General features: G+C 51.7%; 1 protein-coding gene across 3 annotated transcripts in view; it reads left to right on the top strand.

The window, feature by feature from the left end:
- The first annotated feature begins 2,948 nt into the window (after positions 1 to 2,948).
- Positions 2,949 to 23,655, top strand: part of MAPK15 (mitogen-activated protein kinase 15) — a 134,615-nt gene continuing 113,908 nt past the window's right edge. For 2 of the 3 annotated variants that reach the window (XM_073556544.1, XM_073556542.1), the window contains exons 1-2: positions 2,996 to 3,145; positions 14,679 to 14,813. In XM_073556544.1, the coding sequence (XP_073412645.1) occupies positions 14,745 to 14,813 (69 nt within the window). In that variant the 5' untranslated portion in view covers positions 2,996 to 3,145; positions 14,679 to 14,744. Of the gene's footprint in view, positions 3,146 to 14,678; positions 14,814 to 23,655 lie in introns of all 3 variants that reach the window. The other variant, XM_073556543.1, reaches the window with a different exon arrangement.

The raw sequence follows: 23,655 nt of genomic DNA, 5'->3' as shown, positions 1-23,655 counted from the left end.
GCCATTAACCCCTTCCCGTCTGACCGGCGAGGTCTGCGCCATTAACCCCTTCCCGTCTGACCGGCGAGGTCTGCGCCATTAACCCCTTCCCGTCTGACCGGTGATGTCTACGCCATTAACCTCTTCCCGTCTGACCGGTGATGTCTACGCCATTAACCCCTTCCCGTATGTCCAGTGAGGTCTGCGCCATTAACCTCTTCCTGTCTGACCGGTGAGGTCTGCGCCATTAACCCCTAGCCGTCTGACCGGTGAGGTCCGCACCATTAACCCCTAGCCGTCTGACCGGTGAGGTCCGCGCCATTAACCCCTTCCCGTCTGACCGGTAAGGTCTGCGCCATTAACCCCTTCCCGTCTGACCGGCGAGGTCTGCGCCATTAACCCCTTCCCGTCTGACCGGTGAGGTCTGCGCCATTAACCCCTTCCCGTCTGACCGGCGAGGTCTGCGCCATTAACCCCTTCCCGTCTGACCGGCGAGGTCTGCGCCATTAACCCCTACCCGTCTGACCGGCGAGGTCTGAGCCATTAACCCCTTCCCGTCTGACCGGCGAGGTCTGCGCCATTAAAGCCCTTCCCGTCTGACCGGTGATGTCTACGCCATTAACCCCTTCCCGTCTGACCGGTGATGTCTACGCCATTAACCCCTTCCCGTCTGACCGGTGATGTCTACGCCATTAACCCCTTCCCGTCTGTCCGGTGAGGTCTGCGCCATTAACCCCTAGCCGTCTGACCGTGAGGTCCGCGCCATTAACCCCTAGCCGTCTGTCCGGTGAGGTCTGCGCCATTAACCCCTTCCCGTCTGACCGGTGAGGTCCGCGCCATTAACCCCTTCCCGTCTGACCGGTGAGGTCCGCGCCATTAACCCCTAGCCGTCTGACCGGTGAGGTCTGTGCCATTAACCCCTTCCCGTCTGACCGGTGATGTCTACGCCATTAACCCCTTCCCGTCTGACCGGTGATGTCTACGCCATTAACCCCTTCCCGTCTGACAGGTGATGTCTACACCATTAACCCCTTCCCGTCTGACCGGTGAGGTCTGCGCCATTAACCCCTAGCCGTCTGACCGGTGATGTCTGCGCCATTAACCCCTAGCCGTCTGACCGGTGATGTCTACACCATTAACCCCTAGCCGTCTGACCGGTGATGTCTACACCATTAACCCCTTCCCGTCTGACCGGTGATGTCTACACCATTAACCCCTTCCCGTCTGACCGGTGATGTCTACACCATTAACCCCTTCCCGTCCGACCGGTGATGTCTACACCATTAACCCCTTCCCGTCCGACCGGTGATGTCTACGCCATTAACCCCTTCCCGTCCGACCGGTGATGTCTACGCCATTAACCCCTTCCCGTCTGACCGGTGAGGTGTGCGCCATTAACCTCTTCCCGTCTGACCGGTGAGGTCCGCGCCATTAACCCCTTCCCGTCTGACCGGTGAAGTCTACACCATTAACCCCTTCCCGTCTGACCGGTGAAGTCTACACCATTAACCCCTTCCCGTCTGACCGGTGATGTCTGCACCATTAACCCCTTCCCGTCGGACCGGTGAAGTCTGCACCATTAACCCCTTCCCGCCTGACCGGTGAAGTCTACACCATTAACCCCTTCCCGTCTGACCGGTGATGTCTGCACCATTAACCTCTTCCCGTCTGACCGGTGAGGTCCGCGCCATTAACCTCTTCCCGTCTGACCGGTGATGTCTACACCATTAACCCCTTCCCGTCTGACCGGTGATGTCTGCACCATTAACCCCTTCCCGCCTGACCGGTGAAGTCTACACCATTAACCCCTTCCCGTCTGACCGGTGAAGTCTGCACCATTAACCTCTTCCCGTCTGACCGGTGAGGTCCGCGCCATTAACCTCTTCCCGTCTGACCGGTGATGTCTACACCATTAACCTCTTCCCGTCTGACCGGTGATGTCTACACCATTAACCCCTTCCCGTCTGACCGGTGAGGTCTGCGCCATTAACCCCTTCCCGTCTGACCGGTGAGGTCTGCGCCATTAACCCCTTCCCGTCTGACCGGTGAGGTCTGCACCATTAACCTCTTCCCGTCTGACCGGTGATGTCTGCACCATTAACCTCTTCCCGTCCGACCGGTGATGTCTACACCATTAACCCCTTCCCGTCTGACCGGTGAGGTCTGCGCCATTAACCTCTTCCCGTCTGACCGGTGAGGTCTGCGCCATTAACCCCTTCCCGTCTGACCGGTGAGGTCTGCACCATTAACCTCTTCCCGTCTGACCGGTGATGTCTGCACCATTAACCTCTTCCCGTCCGACCGGTGATGTCTACACCATTAACCCCTTCCCGTCCGACCGGTGATGTCTACGCCATTAACCTCTTCCCGTCTGACCGGTGATGTCTACACCATTAACCTCTTCCCGTCTGACCGGTGATGTCTACACCATTAACCCCTTCCCGTCTGACCGGTGAGGTCTGCGCCATTAACCCCTTCCCGTCTGACCGGTGAGGTCTGCGCCATTAACCCCTTCCCGTCTGACCGGTGAGGTCTGCACCATTAACCTCTTCCCGTCTGACCGGTGATGTCTGCACCATTAACCTCTTCCCGTCCGACCGGTGAAGTCTACACCATTAACCCCTTCCCGTCCGACCGGTGATGTCTACGCCATTAACCTCTTCCCGTCTGACCGGTGATGTCTACACCATTAACCTCTTCCCGCCTGTCCGGTGAGGTCTGCGCCATTAACCCCTTCCCGTCTGACCGGTGAAGTCTACACCATTAACCCCTTCCCGTCTGACCGGTGATGTCTACACCATTAACCCCTTCCCGTCTGACCGGTGAGGTCCGCGCCATTAACCCCTTCCCGCCATGCCGGTGATGCCCGCGCCTCAGTGCGGGGCTGACTCTCCCCCGCTCTCCTCAGCAGGGAGCCGCCTACATCCGAGGATCACAACCAATGGCGTCTCCTCCTTTTCCGGCCCCCGGAAGTGACGTCTTACCTGGCAGCAGCGCACGACGTCTGACGTCTGCCCTCTGGTGACGGCGCACGTACAGCCGAGCTTACTGCGCCTGCGCGCTCCTCAGCAGCTGGTGAGCGTTACTATGACAACCACGGACAACAGCTTCTATCTGTGACGGTCCAGCTATCCACCGCGACCCCCGCACCGGAGACCGAGCCGAGGTAACGACCGCGACAGGTGACCGAGAGAGACCCCTATACAGAGAGAGACAGACCCCTGTACAGAGAGAGACAGACCCCTGTACATAGAGAGAGACAGACCCCTGTACATAGAGAGAGACAGACCCCTGTACATAGAGAGAGACAGACCCCTGTACAGAGAGAGAGACAGACCCCTGTACAGAGAGAGAGACAGACCCCTGTACAAAGAGAGAGACAGACCCCTGTACAGAGAGAGAGACAGACCCCTGTACAGAGAGAGAGACAGACCCCTGTACAGAGAGACAGACCCCTGTACATAGAGAGAGACAGACCCCTGTACAGAGAGAGAGACAGACCCCTGTACATAGAGAGAGACAGACCCCTGTACAGAGAGAGAGACAGACCCCTGTACAGAGAGAGAGACAGACCCCTGTACAGAGAGAGAGACAGACCCCTGTACATAGAGAGAGACAGACCCCTGTACATAGAGAGAGACAGACCCCTGTACAGAGAGAGAGACAGACCCCTGTACAGAGAGAGAGACAGACCCCTGTACAGAGAGAGAGACAGACCCCTGTACAGAGAGAGAGACAGACCCCTGTACATAGAGAGAGACAGACCCCTGTACATAGAGAGAGACAGACCCCTGTACAGAGAGAGAGACAGACCCCTGTACAGAGAGAGAGACAGACCCCTGTACAGAGAGAGAGAGACAGACCCCTGTACATAGAGAGAGACAGACCCCTGTACATAGAGAGAGACAGACCCCTGTACATAGAGAGAGACAGACCCCTGTACAGAGAGAGAGACAGACCCCTGTACAGAGAGACAGACCCCTGTACAGAGAGAGAGAGACAGACCCCTGTACATAGAGAGAGACAGACCCCTGTACATAGAGAGAGACAGACCCCTGTACATAGAGAGAGACAGACCCCTGTACAGAGAGAGAGACAGACCCCTGTACAGAGAGAGACAGACCCCTGTACAGAGAGAGAGACCCCTGTACATAGAGAGAGACAGACCCCTGTACATAGAGAGAGACAGACCCCTGTACAGAGAGACAGACCCCTGTACATAGAGAGAGACAGACCCCTGTACATAGAGAGAGACAGACCCCTGTACAGAGAGAGAGACAGACCCCTGTACAGAGAGACAGACCCCTGTACAGAGAGAGAGACAGACCCCTGTACAGAGAGACAGACCCCTGTACAGAGAGACAGACCCCTGTACATAGAGACAGACCCCTGTACATAGAGAGAGACAGACCCCTGTACATAGAGAGAGACAGACCCCTGTACAGAGAGACAGACCCCTGTACATAGAGAGAGACAGACCCCTGTACAGAGAGACAGACCCCTGTACAGAGAGAGAGACAGACCCCTGTACAGAGAGAGAGACAGACCCCTGTACAGAGAGAGAGACAGACCCCTGTACAGAGAGACAGACCCCTGTACAGAGAGAGACAGACCCCTGTACAGAGAGACAGACCCCTGTACATAGAGAGAGACAGACCCCTGTACAGAGAGAGAGACAGACCCCTGTACATAGAGAGAGACAGACCCCTGTACATAGAGAGAGACAGACCCCTGTACAGAGAGACAGACCCCTGTACAGAGAGAGAGACAGACCCCTGTACAGAGAGAGAGACAGACCCCTGTACAGAGAGACAGACCCCTGTACAGAGAGAGAGACAGACCCCTGTACATAGAGACAGACCCCTGTACATAGAGAGAGACAGACCCCTGTACAGAGAGAGAGACAGACCCCTGTACAGAGAGACAGACCCCTGTACAGAGAGAGACAGACCCCTGTACAGAGAGACAGACCCCTGTACAGAGAGAGACAGACCCCTGTACAGAGAGACAGACCCCTGTACAGAGAGACAGACCCCTGTACATAGAGAGAGACAGACCCCTGTACAGAGAGAGAGACAGACCCCTGTACATAGAGAGAGACAGACCCCTGTACATAGAGAGAGACAGACCCCTGTACATAGAGAGAGACAGACCCCTGTACATAGAGACAGACCCCTGTACAGAGAGACAGACCCCTGTACAGAGAGAGAGACAGACCCCTGTACAGAGAGAGAGACAGACCCCTGTACAGAGAGACAGACCCCTGTACAGAGAGAGAGACAGACCCCTGTACAGAGAGACAGACCCCTGTACAGAGAGAGAGACAGACCCCTGTACAGAGAGAGAGACAGACCCCTGTACAGAGAGAGAGACAGACCCCTGTACAGAGAGAGAGACAGACCCCTGTACAGAGAGACAGACCCCTGTACAGAGAGAGAGACAGACCCCTGTACAGAGAGACAGACCCCTGTACAGAGAGAGAGACAGACCCCTGTACAGAGAGACAGACCCCTGTACAGAGAGGGAGACAGACCCCTGTACATAGAGAGAGACAGACCCCTGTACATAGAGAGAGACAGACCCCTGTACAGAGAGAGAGAGACAGACCCCTGTACATAGAGAGAGACAGACCCCTGTACATAGAGAGAGACAGACCCCTGTACAGAGAGAGAGACAGACCCCTGTACATAGAGAGAGACAGACCCCTGTACATAGAGAGAGACAGACCCCTGTACAGAGAGAGAGACAGACCCCTGTACAGAGAGAGAGACAGACCCCTGTACAGAGAGACAGACCCCTGTACATAGAGAGAGACAGACCCCTGTACAGAGAGAGAGACAGACCCCTGTACAGAGAGAGAGACAGACCCCTGTACAGAGAGAGAGACAGACCCCTGTACAGAGAGAGAGAGGCAGACCCCTGTACATAGAGAGAGACAGACCCCTGTACATAGAGAGAGACAGACCCCTGTACAGAGAGAGAGACAGACCCCTGTACAGAGAGACAGTCCCCTGTACAGAGAGACAGACCCCTGTACATAGAGAGAGACAGACCCCTGTACAGAGAGACAGACCCCTGTACAGAGAGAGAGACAGACCCCTGTACAGAGAGAGAGACAGACCCCTGTACAGAGAGAGACAGACCCCTGTACAGAGAGACAGACCCCTGTACAGAGAGACAGACCCCTGTACATAGAGAGAGACAGACCCCTGTACATAGAGAGAGACAGACCCCTGTACATAGAGAGAGACAGACCCCTGTACAGAGAGAGAGACCCCTGTACAGAGAGACAGACCCCTGTACATAGAGAGAGACAGACCCCTGTACATAGAGAGAGACAGACCCCTGTACAGAGAGAGAGACAGACCCCTGTACAGAGAGACAGACCCCTGTACAGAGAGAGAGACAGACCCCTGTACAGAGAGACAGACCCCTGTACAGAGAGAGACAGACCCCTGTACAGAGAGACAGACCCCTGTACAGAGAGACAGACCCCTGTACATAGAGAGAGACAGACCCCTGTACAGAGAGAGAGACAGACCCCTGTACATAGAGAGAGACAGACCCCTGTACATAGAGAGAGACAGACCCCTGTACATAGAGAGAGACAGACCCCTGTACAGAGAGACAGACCCCTGTACAGAGAGACAGACCCCTGTACAGAGAGAGAGACAGACCCCTGTACAGAGAGACAGACCCCTGTACAGAGAGACAGACCCCTGTACAGAGAGAGAGACAGACCCCTGTACAGAGAGACAGACCCCTGTACAGAGAGAGAGACAGACCCCTGTACAGAGAGAGAGACAGACCCCTGTACAGAGAGAGAGACAGACCCCTGTACAGAGAGAGAGACAGACCCCTGTACAGAGAGACAGACCCCTGTACAGAGAGGGAGACAGACCCCTGTACATAGAGAGAGACAGACCCCTGTACATAGAGAGACAGACCCCTGTACATAGAGAGAGACAGACCCCTGTACAGAGAGAGACAGACCCCTGTACATAGAGAGAGACAGACCCCTGTACAGAGAGAGAGAGACAGACCCCTGTACATAGAGACAGACCCCTGTACATAGAGAGAGACAGACCCCTGTACATAGAGAGAGACAGACCCCTGTACATAGAGAGAGACAGACCCCTGTACAGAGAGAGAGAGACAGACCCCTGTACATAGAGAGAGACAGACCCCTGTATATAGAGAGAGACAGACCCCTGTACATAGAGAGAGACAGACCCCTGTACATAGAGAGAGACAGACCCCTGTACATAGAGAGAGACAGACCCCTGTACAGAGAGAGAGACAGACCCCTGTACAGAGAGAGAGACAGACCCCTGTACATAGAGAGAGACAGACCCCTGTACATAGAGAGAGACAGACCCCTGTACATAGAGAGAGACAGACCCCTGTACATAGAGAGAGACAGACCCCTGTACATAGAGAGAGACAGACCCCTGTACATAGAGAGAGACAGACCCCTGTACAGAGAGAGAGACAGACCCCTGTACAGAGAGAGAGACAGACCCCTGTACATAGAGAGAGACAGACCCCTGTACATAGAGAGAGACAGACCCCTGTACATAGAGAGAACCAGACCCCTGTACATAGAGAGAGACAGACCCCTGTACATAGAGAGAGACAGACCCCTGTACATAGAGAGAGACAGACCCCTGTACAGAGAGAGAGACAGACCCCTGTACATAGAGAGAGACAGACCCCTGTACAGAGAGAGAGACAGACCCCTGTACATAGAGAGAGACAGACCCCTGTACAGAGAGAGAGACAGACCCCTGTACATAGAGAGAGACAGACCCCTGTACATAGAGAGAACCAGACCCCTGTACATAGAGAGAGACAGACCCCTGTACATAGAGAGAGACAGACCCCTGTACATAGAGAGAGACAGACCCCTGTACATAGAGAGAGACAGACCCCTGTACAGAGAGAGAGACAGACCCCTGTACATAGAGAGAGACAGACCCCTGTACAGAGAGAGAGAGAGACAGACCCCTGTACATAGAGAGAGACAGACCCCTGTACATAGAGAGAGACAGACCCCTGTACATAGAGAGAGACAGACCCCTGTACAGAGAGAGAGAGACAGACCCCTGTACAGAGAGAGAGAGACAGACCCCTGTACAGAGAGACAGACCCCTGTACAGAGAGACAGACCCCTGTACAGAGAGGGAGACAGACCCCTGTACATAGAGAGAGACAGACCCCTGTACAGAGAGAGAGACAGACCCCTGTACAGAGAGAGAGACAGACCCCTGTACAGAGAGAGAGAGAGACAGACCCCTGTACAGAGAGAGAGACAGACCCCTGTACAGAGAGACAGACCCCTGTACAGAGAGAGAGAGAGACAGACCCCTGTACAGAGAGACAGACCCCTGTACAGAGAGAGAGACAGACAGACCCCTGTACAGAGAGAGAGACCCCTGTACAGAGAGAGAGACCCCTGTACAGAGAGAGAGAGACCCCTGTACAGAGAGAGAGAGACCCCTGTACAGAGACAGACCCCTGTACAGAGAGAGAGAGACAGACCCCTGTACAGAGAGACAGACCCCTGTACAGAGAGACAGACCCCTGTACAGAGAGACAGACCCCTGTACAGAGAGAGAGACCCCTGTACAGAGAGAGACAGACCCCTGTACAGAGAGAGAGACAGACCCCTGTACAGAGAGACAGACCCCTGTACAGAGAGACAGACCCCTGTACAGAGAGAGACAGACCCCTGTACAGAGAGAGAGACCCCTGTACAGAGAGACAGACCCCTGTACAGAGAGACAGACCCCTATACAGAGACAGACCCCTGTACAGAGAGACAGAGACAGACCCCTGTACATAGAGAGAGACAGACCCCTGTACATAGAGAGAGACAGACCCCTGTACATAGAGAGAGACAGACCCCTGTACAGAGAGAGAGACAGACCCCTGTACATAGAGAGAGACAGACCCCTGTACAGAGAGAGAGACAGACCCCTGTACATAGAGAGAGACAGACCCCTGTACATAGAGAGAACCAGACCCCTGTACATAGAGAGAGACAGACCCCTGTACATAGAGAGAGACAGACCCCTGTACATAGAGAGAGACAGACCCCTGTACAGAGAGAGAGACAGACCCCTGTACATAGAGAGAGACAGACCCCTGTACAGAGAGAGAGAGAGACAGACCCCTGTACATAGAGAGAGACAGACCCCTGTACATAGAGAGAGACAGACCCCTGTACATAGAGAGAGACAGACCCCTGTACAGAGAGAGAGAGACAGACCCCTGTACAGAGAGAGAGAGACAGACCCCTGTACAGAGAGACAGACCCCTGTACAGAGAGACAGACCCCTGTACAGAGAGGGAGACAGACCCCTGTACATAGAGAGAGACAGACCCCTGTACATAGAGAGAGACAGACCCCTGTACAGAGAGAGAGACAGACCCCTGTACAGAGAGAGAGACAGACCCCTGTACAGAGAGAGAGAGAGAGACAGACCCCTGTACAGAGAGAGAGACAGACCCCTGTACAGAGAGACAGACCCCTGTACAGAGAGAGAGAGAGACAGACCCCTGTACAGAGAGACAGACCCCTGTACAGAGAGAGAGACAGACAGACCCCTGTACAGAGAGAGAGACCCCTGTACAGAGAGAGAGACCCCTGTACAGAGAGAGAGAGACCCCTGTACAGAGACAGACCCCTGTACAGAGAGAGAGAGACAGACCCCTGTACAGAGAGACAGACCCCTGTACAGAGAGAGACAGACCCCTGTACAGAGAGAGACAGACCCCTGTACAGAGAGACAGACCCCTGTACAGAGAGAGACCCCTGTACAGAGAGAGACAGACCCCTGTACAGAGAGAGAGACAGACCCCTGTACAGAGAGACAGACCCCTGTACAGAGAGACAGACCCCTGTACAGAGAGAGAGACCCCTGTACAGAGAGACAGACCCCTGTACAGAGAGAGAGCGACAGACCCCTGTACAGAGAGAGAGAGACAGACCCCTGTACAGAGAGACAGACCCCTGTACAGAGAGAGACCCCTGTACAGAGAGAGAGACACCCCTGTACAGAGAGAGAGACAGACCCCTGTACAGAGAGAGAGACAGACCCCTGTACAGAGAGAGAGACAGACCCCTGTACAGAGAGAGAGACCCCTGTACAGAGAGAGAGAGACAGACCCCTGTACAGAGAGAGACAGACCCCTGTACAGAGAGAGACAGACCCCTGTACAGAGAGAGAGACCCCTGTACAGAGAGAGACAGACCCCTGTACAGAGAGAGACAGACCCCTGTACAGAGAGAGAGACAGACCCCTGTACAGAGAGAGACAGACCCCTGTACAGAGAGAGACAGACCCCTGTACAGAGAGAGAGACCCCTGTACAGAGAGAGAGACAGACCCCTGTACAGAGAGAGAGACCCCGACCCCTGTACAGAGAGAGAGACCCCTGTACAGAGAGAGAGAGACAGACCCCTGTACAGAGAGACAGACCCCTGTACAGAGAGACCCCTGTACAGAGAGACAGACCCCTGTACAGAGAGAGAGACAGACCCCTGTACAGAGAGACAGACCCCTGTACAGAGAGAGTGACCCCTGTACAGAGAGACAGACCCCTGTACAGAGAGAGAGACAGACCCCTGTACAGAGAGACAGACCCCTGTACAGAGAGAGAGACCCCTGTACAGAGAGACAGACCCCTGTACAGAGAGAGAGAGAGACAGACCCCTGTACAGAGAGAGAGAGACAGACCCCTGTACAGAGAGAGAGACAGACCCCTGTACAGAGAGAGACAGACCCCTGTACAGAGAGAGAGACAGACCCCTGTACAGAGAGAGAGACAGACCCCTGTACAGAGAGAGAGACAGACCCCTGTACAGAGAGAGAGACAGACCCCTGTACAGAGAGAGAGACAGACCCCTGTACAGAGAGAGAGACAGACCCCTGTACAGAGAGAGAGAGAGACAGACCCCTGTACAGAGAGAGAGAGAGACAGACCCCTGTACAGAGAGACAGACCCCTGTACAGAGAGAGAGAGACAGACCCCTGTACAGAGAGAGAGAGACAGACCCCTGTACAGAGAGACAGACCCCTGTACAGAGAGACAGACCCCTGTACAGAGAGAGAGACCACTGTACAGAGAGAGAGAGACCCCTGTACAGAGAGAGAGACCCCTGTACACAGAGAGAGACCCCTGTACAGAGAGAGAGAGACCCCTGTACAGAGACAGACCTCTGTACAGAGAGAGAGAGACAGACCCCTGTACAGAGAGACAGACCCCTGTACAGAGAGACAGACCCCTGTACAGAGAGAGAGACCCCTGTACAGAGAGAGACAGACCCCTGTACAGAGAGAGAGACCCCTGTACAGAGAGACAGACCCCTGTACAGAGAGACAGACCCCTGTACAGAGAGAGACAGACCCATGTACAGAGAGAGAGACAGACCCCTGTACAGAGAGACAGACCCCTGTACAGAGAGACAGACCCCTGTACAGAGAGAGAGACAGACCCCTGTACAGAGAGAGACAGACCCCTGTACAGAGAGAGACAGACCCCTGTACAGAGAGAGAGAGACAGACCCCTGTACAGAGAGAGAGAGACAGACCCCTGTACAGAGAGAGAGACAGACCCCTGTACAGAGAGAGAGACCCCTGTACAGAGAGACCCCTGTACAGAGAGAGAGACCCCTGTACAGAGAGAGAGACAGACCCCTGTACAGAGAGAGACAGACCCCTGTACAGAGAGACAGATAGACCCCTGTACAGAGAGACAGATAGACCCCTGTACAGAGAGAGAGACCCCTGTACAGAGAGACAGAACCCTGTACAGAGAGAGAGACCCCTGTACAGAGAGACAGAACCCTGTACAGAGAGAGACCCCTGTACAGAGAGAGAGACCCCTGTACAGAGAGAGAGACCCCTGTACAGAGAGAGAGACAGACCCCTGTACAGAGAGACAGATAGACCCCTGTACAGAGAGACAGATAGACCCCTGTACAGAGAGAGAGAGACCCCTGTACAGAGAGAGAGACCCCTGTACAGAGAGAGAGAGACCCCTGTACAGAGACAGACCCCTGTACAGAGAGAGAGACAGACCCCTGTACAGAGAGACAGACCCCTGTACAGAGAGACAGAGACCCCTGTACAGAGAGAGAGACCCCTGTACAGAGAGAGAGACCCCTGTACAGAGAGAGAGAGACCCCTGTACAGAGAGAGAGACAGACCCCTGTACAGAGAGACAGACCCCTGTACAGAGAGACAGACCCCTGTACAGAGAGAGAGAGACAGACCCCTGTACAGAGAGAGAGAGACAGACCCCTGTACAGAGAGAGAGAGAGACCCCTGTACAGAGAGACAGACCCCTGTACAGAGAGAGAGAGAGACAGACCCCTGTACAGAGAGAGACCCCTGTACAGAGAGAGACAGACCCCTGTACAGAGAGACAGACCCCTGTACAGAGAGAGAGACAGACCCCTGTACAGAGAGACAGACCCCTGTACAGAGAGAGAGAGAGACAGACCCCTGTACAGAGAGGGAGACAGACCCCTGTACAGAGAGACAGACCCCTGTACAGAGAGAGACAGACCCCTGTACAGAGAGAAAGAGACAGACCCCTGTACAGAGAGAAAGAGACAGACTCCTGTACAGAGAGAGAGACAGACCCCTGTACAGAGAGACAGACCCCTGTACAGAGAGAGAGAGACAGACCCCTGTACAGAGAGACAGACCCCTGTACAGAGAGAGAGACCCCTGTACAGAGAGACAGACCCCTGTACAGAGAGAGAGACCCCTGTACAGAGAGACAGACCCCTGTACAGAGAGACAGACCCCTGTACAGAGAGAGACAGACCCCTGTACAGAGAGAAAGAGACAGACCCCTGTACAGAGAGAGAGACAGACCCCTGTACAGAGAGACAGACCCCTGTACAGAGAGAGAGAGAGACAGACCCCTGTACAGAGAGACAGACCCCTGTACAGAGAGAGAGACCCCTGTACAGAGAGAGACCCCTGTACAGAGAGAGAGACAGACCCCTGTACAGAGAGACAGACCCCTGTACAGAGAGAGACAGACCCCTATACAGAGAGAGAGAGACAAACCCCTGTACAGAGAGAAAGAGACAGACCCCTGTACAGAGAGAAAGAGACAGACCCCTGTACAGAGAGAGAGACAGACCCCTGTACAGAAAGAGAGACAGACCCCTGTACAGAGAGAGAGACCCCTATACAGAGAGACAGACCCCTTTACAGAGAGAGAAACAGACCCCTGTACAGAGAGACAGACCCCTATACAGAGACAGACCCCTGTACAGAGAGAGATACCCCTGTACAGAGAGAGAGACCCCTGTACAGAGAGAGAGACCCCTGTACAGAGAGAGAGAGACCCCTGTACAGAGAGACAGACCCCTGTACAGAGAGAGAGACAGATCCCTGTACAGAGAGAGAAACAGACCCCTATACAGAGAGACAGACCCCTATACAGAGAGACAGACCCCTATACAGGGAGAGTGACAGACCCCTGTACAGAGAGACAGACCCCTGTACAGAGAGAGACAGACCCCTGTACAGAGAGAGACAGACCCCTGTACAGAGAGACAGACCCCCTATACAAAGAGACAGACCCCCTATACAAAGAGACAGACCCCTATACAGAGAGAGACAGACCCCTATACAGAGAGAGAGACAGACCCCTGTACAGAGAGAGAGACAGACCCCTGTACAGAGAGACAGACCCCCTGTACAGAGAGACAGACCCCTGTACAGAGAGACAGACCCCTGTACAGAGAGAGACAGACCCCTGTACAGAGAGAGACCCCTATACAGAGACAGACCCCATACAGAGAGAGACAGACCCCTGTACAGAGAGACAGACCCCTGTGCAGAGAGACAGACCCCCTATACAAAGAGACAGACCCCCTATACAAAGAGACAGACCCTTTACAGAGAGAGACAGACCCCTGTACAGAGAGAGAGACAGACCCCTGTACAGAGAGACAGACCCCTGTACAGAGAGAGACCCCTATACAGAGACAGACCCCGTACAGAGAGAGAGAGAGACAGACCCCTGTACAGAGAGAGACAGACCCCTGTACAGAGACAGACCCCTGTACAGAGAGAGAGACAGACCCCTGTACATAGAGACAGACCCCTGTACAGAGAGAGAGAGACAGACCCCTGTACAGAGAGAGAGACAGACCTCTGTACTGAGAGAGACAGACCCCTGTACAGAGACAGACCCCTATACAGAGAGAGACAGACCCCTATACAGAGAGAGACAGACCCCTATACAGAGAGAGACAGACCCCTGTACAGAGAGACAGACCCCTATACAGAGCGAGACCCCTGTACAGAGAGAGACAGACCCCTGTACAGAGAGAGACCCCTGTACTGAGAGAGAGACAGACCCCTATAGAGAGACAGACCCCTGTACAGAGAGACAGACCCCTATACAGAGAGAGACCCCTATACAGAGAGAGACCCCTGCACAGAGAGAGACAGACCCCTGTACAGAGAGAGACAGACCCCTGTACAGAGAGAGACCCCTGTACACTGACTCCCGAGTCGGACCCCTCTGTATAGCGCCTGGTGGTGGGTTGGGGTGTGGACCGTGTTGGTTGTTGGGCGTGCAGTTTGGAGCTGTTGGGTGCTGTGGTGCTGACTGTTTCCGTCTCCTCTGTAATCGGGGGATGTGATTTCTGCCCTGTGTGTACAGGACCTTCCGGACGTTACTGACTTTGCACCCCATGTATCTGATGAATGTGCCGGTGAAGGAAGCACAATGAGCAGCCCAGAGGTGGAGGACCACATATCCCAGAAGTACCAGATCAAGAAACGGCTCGGGAAAGGGGTGAGCAGCAGCGCGATATGTGCGCCGTGTGTATATAAAATATATATAACTAGCTCTTGAACCTGTTCTTCGCCCGGGTGACGAGCATTTTTACATCTACATTTATATCGTGTCTTCATGAAAATTGTGCCCGAGATTGCTGTATTTGCACATGTTGGCTCCGGCGCCATTTTATTGAAGTAATGTTCTACAACGTCAGCATAGCGGTGCGCACGCTCCGGTTATTTGGGCAGTGGCCACTGCTGATGCGTACGCCATGCTATGTTGATGTTGTTGTACAATTTTTTTTCATTAAAATGGCGCCGTAGTCAGCGTGTGTACGTATCACGATATACGGCGCCATTTTCTTGAAGTCACTGTGTCTGCTAATTCGCATACATATTGAGTTCAATAAAATGGCGCCGTAATGCCGTATGCGTTCACGCTGACTCCAGCGCCGCACTGAGCAGGTCTCGCCCATCCTGGCTTCGATCAGAGGGACATATCCACCGTTATATAGATCAGATATAACTCCTGTATACAGTGGGGAAAAAAGTCTATAGTCGCCCCCAATTGTGCCAGTTCTCCCCCTTATATAGAGGAGAGCGGCCTGTAACTGACATCATAGGTAGACCACAACTATGACAGTGTGATGGATTACTGTGCAGCTGTCAAGTTCAGGTCAGGAGAGGTGCCGGCCAGGGCAAGTTTTACGACCCGATTCTCGGACGAAAAATTCGCCAGTGTGTCTCTGCCCTGAGAGTCAAAATGAGGAAACAAATCCAGAAAATCACCTTGTCTGATTTGGGAAGATTTATTTTGCAAATTATGGTAGAAAATCAGTATTTGGTCAGTAACAAAAGTTCATCTCAATACTTTGTGATATATCCTTTGTTGGCAATGACAGAGGTCAGACGTTTTCTGTAAGTCTTCACAAGGTTGGCACACACTGTTGATGGTACGTTGGCCCATTCCCCCATGTAGATCTCCTCTAGGGCAGTGATGTTTTTGGCCTGTCACAGGGCAACACAGACTTTCAGATCCCTCCAAAGGTTTTCTATGGGGTTGAGATCTGGAGACTGGCTAGGCCACTACAGGACCTTCATATGCTTCTTACGAAGCCACTCGTTTGTTGCCCTGGCGGTGTGCTTGGAATCATTATCATGCTGAAAGACCCATCCACGTTTTATCTTCAATGCCCTTGCTGGTGGAAAGAGGTTTGCACTTAAAATCTCACGATACATGGCCCCATTCATTTTTTCATGTACACTGATCAGTCATCCTGGTCCCTTTGCAGAGAAACAGCCCCAAAGCATGATGTTGTCACCCCCATGCTTCACAGTAGGTATGGTGTTCTTTGGATGCAATTCGGCATTCTGTCTACTCCAAACACGATGAGTTTTGTTTCTACCAAACAGTTCTACTTTGGTTTCATCAGACCATATAACATTCTCCCAATACTCTTCTGGATAATGCAGATGCTCTCTAGCAATTTTCAGACGGGCCCGGACCTTTTACTGGCTTGAGCAGGGGGACACGTCTGGCACTGCAGGATCTGAGTTCCTGGCGGCGTAGTGTGTTACTGATGGTAGCCTTTGTCACGGTGGTCCTAATCCAATGCTGGTCATTCACCGTTCTTGTGATCATTTTGACCCCACGGGGTGAGATCTTGCGCGGCGTCCCCGATTGAGGGAGATTATCAGTGGTCTTCTATGTCTTCCATTTTCTTATTATTGCTCCGACAGTTGATTTCATCACACCAAGCTGCTTGCCTATTGCAGATTCAGTCTTCCCAGCCTGGTGCAGGGCTACAATTTTGTTTCTGGTGTCTTCTGACAGCTCTTTGGTCTTCACCATAGTGGAGTTTGGAGTGTGACTGTTTGAGTTTATGGACAGGTGTCTTTTATACTGATAACAATGTCAAACAGGTGCCATTACTACAGGTAATGAGTGGAGGACAGAGGAGCCTCTTAAAGAAGAAGTTACAGATCTGTGAGAGCCAGAAATCTTGCATGTTTTTAGGTGACCAAATACTTATTTCCCACCTTAGTTTGAAAGATAAACCTTGTCAAATCAGACAAGGTGATTTTCTGGATTTGTTTTCTCATTGTGACTCTCATAGTTGTGGTCTACCTATGATGTCAATTACAGGTCTCTCTCATCTTTATAAGTGGGAGAACTTGCACAATTGGTGGCTGACTAAATACTTTTTTTCGTCACGGTATGTACCATCTGCTCGCACTTCCTCCCTCTTGTGCCCTCTCTCGGGAGACACCTTCTCTCATCACTGCCTGTCGGGGGATTTCCTCTCTTGTCGTTGCCCATCATGGGGAGAGTTGAGGAGAGGGCAACCTCTCTTATCACTGCCTGTTATGATTGAGTCACCGAGGAGGAAAAACAAAAGCAAGCTAAGCCACAGAAAACCAGAGAGGTTGGTAACTAAGCGGATTGCAGACCCCTGATCCTATCCACACAACTAGCAGTAGCCGTGGAGCGTACCGAAGATGATCCTAGACGCCTCGTCACAGCCGGAGAACTAGATAAGCCTAAAGCAAGAAAAGGGGAAATCTAAACTGCCCCAGAGCAGACCCCAAAGCAATAGACAGCCCCCAAACATGTATTGTCGGTGAGACAAGATGAAAACACAAACACAGATAGAAAAATAGGCTGAGCAAACGATGGGACCCACACTAACTAGAAAGGATAGGAAAGGAAAGATGCTGTCTGCAATCATGCACAAAACCCTGCCAAAAAATGTCCAACACTTTCTGATAACAAAAACCCTGAAGTCGCTAGACTTCAATTTCCTATATCAGAACTCTGGTATATTCTGAAGACAGAGCAAAAAGAGACCAATCTGATCAGGGACAAAAAGCAAACTGGCAAAAACAGAGACATAAGAATGGAAATTCAGCACAGCCCCAGCAGGGGCTGGCTGACCACAAAAACTGAGTAAACCAGACCAAATCTCATGTGAAAAAATAGCAGAGCACACTTAGCTTGAGAAGGCAGGAACAGAACTGGAAACCAGAAGCTCAGGGCAGGAACCACTGGCTCAACAAACCTCTTCAACAGAGACTTATGAAACACGTTATGGATCTTAAACGTAACTGGAAGAGCCAATCGAAAAGAAACTGGGTTAAGAATCTCCAAAATCCTATAAGGTCCAATAAATCTTGGCTTGAACTTTGGAGACGCAACCTTCATAGAGATATTTTTTGACGACAACCAAACCATATCACCCACTTTAAACCGGGGACCAATGGTCCTATGCCGGTTGGAAAACCGCTGGGCCTTTTCTTGAGAGAGGACAACTTATCCACCACTTGGTCCCAAATCTGCTGCATTCTCTCTACCACAGTGTCAACACCTGTGCAGGCTAAAGATTCCACTTGCCCTGAAGAAAATCGAGGATGAAACCCAAAGTTTCAGAAAAAGGGCGACATCAATGTGGCAGAACTAGCTCTATTATTTAGGGCGAATTCGGCCAAGGGCAAAAATGAGACCCAATCATCCTGATCAGCAGATATAAAACATCTCAAATAGGACTCCAAAGTCTGGTTTGTTCTCTCAGTCTGCCCATTGGTCTGTGGGTGAAACGCAGAGGAGAAGGATAACTGAATTCCTAGCTTGGAACAAAAAGCTTTCCTAAATCTGGAGACAAACTGGACTCCTCTGTCCGATACAATGTTCTCAGGAATCCCATGCAACCGAACCACCTGTTGTAAAAACAAGGACACCAACTCTGAGGAAGATGGCAGCTTTGGGAGTGGTACAAGATGGACCATCTTAGAAAATCTATCAAAAATCACCCAGATAACAGTCATTCTCTGAGAGACAGGAAGATCAGAAATAAAATCCATTGAGATATGGGTCCATGGCCTCTTGAGCACCGGCAGGGGCATCAACAACCCACTCGAACGAGAACAGGGTTTAGACCGGGAACAAGTCCCACAAGACTGCACAAAATTCCTGAGGTAAGGCGGGCCACCAAAAGACCGACTCACCAAATCTCTGGTACCAAAATTACCTGGATGACCAGCCAATGCGGAGCAATGAACTTCAGACATCACTCTCTTCCTCCACTGGTCCGGAACATTCAATTTTCCTATAGGACAACGCTCAGGTTTGTCCTCCTGAAATTCTTCCAGGGCACGTCTGAAATCGGGCGAGATGGCAGAAAGAACTACCCCCTCACCTAGGATGGTAGTAGGTTTGGTCACAATAGGAGAATCAGCAAAGAAACTCCTAGAAAGGGCGTCTGACTTAACATTCTTAGTGCCCGGAAGAAAGGAGACCACAAAATCAAAACGCGTGAAAAACAAGGCCCACCTAGCCTGTCTAGGATTCAAGCATTTGGCCGACTCCAGGTAAATCAAATTCTTGTGGTCAGTGAGGACCACAACTTGATGTCTAGCTCCCTCCAACCAATGTCTCCACTCCTCGAATGCCCACTTCATGGCCAACAATTCCCGATTCCCCACATCATAGTTGCGTTCAGATGGGGAGAACTTTCGGGAGAAGAAGGCACAGGGATTCATTTTAGAAGTCACCGTGCCTGTGACACAGCAGCCTAATCCATCACAATGAACACAGAAAAATTATGGCGGACATAACCAAGATTGCACTTGATGTGGTCATGCTCTAAATGTATTTAGGAGGCCGTAATGGCACAGCATTTATTAAAAATATATAGAGTAGGACCCCCCATATGAGATTGCCTTGGCGCGGCGGGGTGGCTCAATTGAATTGATCAATTTTTTTGCTAAATATCTCATTTTTGAATACAGCTAGACATTATGTGCATATGCACTCCAATTTATGCGTTCTAACCTTAAGCAGTGCTGGCTTCCCCCCCCTATTTTCCAATTCTACATACACCTTGTAGTTTGTGATACACTAGCCAATTTCTGCCTGTGACATAGCACTCTGATATTCAGTGGGCCTCACACAATCCAAAAGTGTCCAGTGTCCACTCGTGTGTGCAGAAATTCAAAATCTCCCTTATCCTGTAGTCACTTTTTTCACACCTGTGCCATCGAGCCTGTGACATAGCGCTCTGATATTCAGTGGGCCTCACACAATCCAAAAGTGTCCAGTGTCCACTAGTGTGTGCAGAAATTCAAAATCTCTGTGATCCTGTAGTCACTTTTTTCACACCTGTGCCATCGAGCCTGTGACATAGCGCTCTGATATTCAGTGGGCCTCACACAATCCAAAAGTGTCCAGTGTCCACTAGTGTGTGCAGAAATTCAAAATCTCTGTGATCCTGTAGTCACTTTTTTCACACCTGTGCCATCGAGCCTGTGACATAGCGCTCTGATATTCAGTGGGCCTCACACAATCCAAAAGTGTCCAGTGTCCACTAGTGTGTGCAGAAATTCAAAATATCCCTTATCCTTTAGTCACTTTTTTCACACCTGTGCCATCGAGCCTGTGACATAGCGCTCTGATATTCAGTGGGCCTCACACAATCCAAAAGTGTCCAGTGTCCACTAGTGTGTGCAGAAATTCAAAATCTCTGTGATCCTGTAGTCACTTTTTTCACACCTGTGCCATCGAGCCTGTGACATAGCGCTCTGATATTCAGTGGGCCTCACACAATCCAAAAGTGTCCAGTGTCCACTAGTGTGTGCATAAATTCAAAATATCCCTTATCCTGTAGTCACTTTTTTCACACCTGTGCCATCGAGCCTGTGACATAGCGCTCTGATATTCAGTGGGCCTCACACAATCCAAAAGTGTCCAGTGTCCACTAGTGTGTGCATAAATTCAAAATATCCCTTATCCTGTAGTCACTTTTTTCACACCTGTGCCATCGAGCCTGTGACATAGCGCTCTGATATTCAGTGGGCCTCACACAATCCAAAAGTGTCCAGTGTCCACTAGTGTGTGCAGAAATTCAAAATCTCTGTGATCCTGTAGTCACTTTTTTCACACCTGTGCCATCGAGCCTGTGACATAGCGCTCTGATATTCAGTGGGCCTCACACAATCCAAAAGTGTCCAGTGTCCACTAGTGTGTGCAGAAATTCAAAATCTCTGTGATCCTGTAGTCACTTTTTTTCACACCTGTGCCATCGAGCCTGTGACATAGCGCTCTGATATTCAGTGGGCCTCACACAATCTATAAGTGTCCAGTGTCCACAAGTGTGTGCAGAAATTCAAAATCTCCCCTGTCCTATAGACACCTTGTACCTTGTTTTACATTACTATATAGTTTGTTGGATTTTGTCTACATTTCTACAAAAAATGAGGAAGGCTGGTGGAAGAGGCCGTGGAATTGGGCGGGGGTTGGCAGCTGGTAATTTTGGTGTTGGTGGTGGATCTGATGGTAGTTGCAAGAGCAAAATAGGACCGAATGCAGGAGGTGCTGACCCTGCGTCATCGTCTGGCCCCATAAGGCTTCGAAGGCTTAGTTTTCTAGGAGTTGGCAAACCGCTTTTAAAGCCAGAGCATCAGGAAAAAGTTTTGTCTTACATTGCTGACTCAGCCTCCAGCTCTATCGCCTCCTCTTCTGAAGTTGTAAAAAGTAAAAGCACTGAGTCGTCATTGGAGGCTCATGTTCATGAACCACACCTTTCCTTGTGTCCTTCACCCCAACCAAGATTGAAGGATGACGCAGGCCATACTACTGATTACTCCATGGAGCTGTTTTCACATACCATGCCTGGATTATCAAGTGAAATGGTGAATTACCCAGGCCAAGATGAATCTGACATGGAGTGCACTGATGCACAGCCGCTGATAGATGATTCTGCTGGTACATTCACTCAGAGCACTACATTGTCCTCGCAGTGTACAGAGCCAGATTCTGACCCTGATGAGACTCAGGTGCCCCTTCCCGCACACTATACCACCATACACAGTGACACAGAGGAAGGTGCACATGACATTGAAGATGAGGTGATGGATGACCCAGTTGTTGACCCAGATTGGCATCCATTGGGGGAAGAGGGTGCTGCTTCCAATAGCTCAGATGAGGAGCATCCACAGCAGACATCGACATCGCAACAGCTGTTATCTGGCAGGCCCGGAGCACTCCAAAGACAGGTTCCAAACATCAAAAGAGTTGCTGGACAGCTTGTCCAGAGGGTTAAAAGATCACAGCGTGCTAGGCCGCAAAATGTCTGCCAAAGTAGGAAGAGTGCAGTGTGGCACTTTTTTGAACAAAATCCTCATGATCAGGCCAAGGTTATCTGTAAGAAGTGCGCAAAGACCTTTAGCCGAGGGAAAAATCTGCAAAATTTGAATACCAGTTGCATGCTTAGACATTTAACCACCATGCACTTGCAAGCGTGGACACAACACCAAACCTCAAGTGCCACATGTGCAACTGATCACAACGAAGGTAGTCAGCAACGCTACATTGTTTCCCCCACTGTAAGCCCACCGGTTAGCACAGCAGCAAATGTTGAGGTGTCGTTGCAAGGCCACAGCAGTCAGGGAATCCCACTGTTATATCAATGAAATACTGAATCTAGGCCATCAGAAAGAACACCAACTCCATCACCATCATCAACCCTCTCTCAGTCCGCCCTGTCCACCGCTACTTCCACCATATGCAGCTCTCAAGTCCAGCTCACCCTCCCAGACACTATGAGTAGGTCAAGAAAGTACTCAGTCTCTCATCCACGTACACTGGGTTTGAACGCCCACATTGCCAAACTAATCTCGTTTGAGATGATGCCCTATCGGTTGGTGGAAAGCGCAGCTTTCCGCGAACTCATGGCCTATGCAGTACCACGCTATGACCTACCCAGTCGCCACTTCTTCTCTCGCAAAGCCATCCAAGCCCTCCACCATCATATAAAAGACCGCATTGTCCATGCACTCAAGCAGTCAGTGAGTGGAAAGGTGCACCTCACAACTGATGCATGGTCCAGTCGGCATGGCCAGGGCCGTTACGTGTCCATCACTGCGCACTGGGTTAATGTGGTGGATGCAGGGTCCACAGGGGACAGCGGTGGTGGGACAGTGCTGCCTAGCCCACGGTATAGGAAACAGTTGGCTGTAGGCGTTCGACCCTCCTCCTCCAGAAGAGAAAGCTCGTCCACAGAGCACAGTCGTACGAGCACTCCATCTGCAGCTGCCACTGTTGCACACGATGTGTCCCCCTATCGAGCAGCTAGTGGAAAGCGTCAGCAGGCTGAGTTGCAGATGATGTGTTTGGGCAACAGACACACCGCCGAGGTGCTGGCCGAGTACTTGAAGCGACAAACTGAGTCATGGCTGGGCAGTGTACATCTTGAGGCAGGCAAGGTAGTTAGTGATAACGGCCGTAATTTTGTGGCAGCCATAGCCCTTTCAAAACTCAGCCATATACCTTGCTTGGCTCACACCTTGAACCTGGTGGTGCAGTGCTTCCTCAAAAATTATCCGGAGTTAACAGCCCTGCTCCAGAAGGTGCGAAGACTGTGCGCGCACATCCGCCGGTCGCCTGTACACTCCGTTCGTATGCAGAAGCTGCAGCGATTGCTCCACCTTCCCAACCACCGCCTCATTATCGACATTGCAACAAGGTGGAACTCCACCCTGCACATGGTGGAGCGGCTGTGCGAGCAGAGGCAGGCCATAATGCATTTGTGGGAGGATACATGGCCAGGCACTTTGAGAGCAGACATGGAGTTGACAGGTGTGCAGTGGTCGAAGCTGAAAGACCTCTGTAAAGTCCTTCAGTGTTTTAAGGAATGCACACGGCTGGTAAGCGCAGACGACGCCATCCTAAGCATGAGCATCCCACTTATGCGTCTGCTCATGCAAACTTTGACGCACCTTAAGGAGCAGGCGTCTGCAGCCAATGTTGATGAGGAGGAAGAGGAGGAGGGAATCCTTGATGACATTCAGCCATTGTCTGCTCAGGG

Source organism: Dendrobates tinctorius, unplaced genomic scaffold (genome assembly GCF_039654945.1).
Source record: "Dendrobates tinctorius isolate UK_male_01 unplaced genomic scaffold, ASM3965494v1 ptg000235l, whole genome shotgun sequence".
Lineage (NCBI taxonomy): Eukaryota > Metazoa > Chordata > Amphibia > Anura > Dendrobatidae > Dendrobates > Dendrobates tinctorius.
Note: the sequence above shows the minus strand (reverse complement) of the source record. Positions and strands in the feature narration are given on the sequence as shown.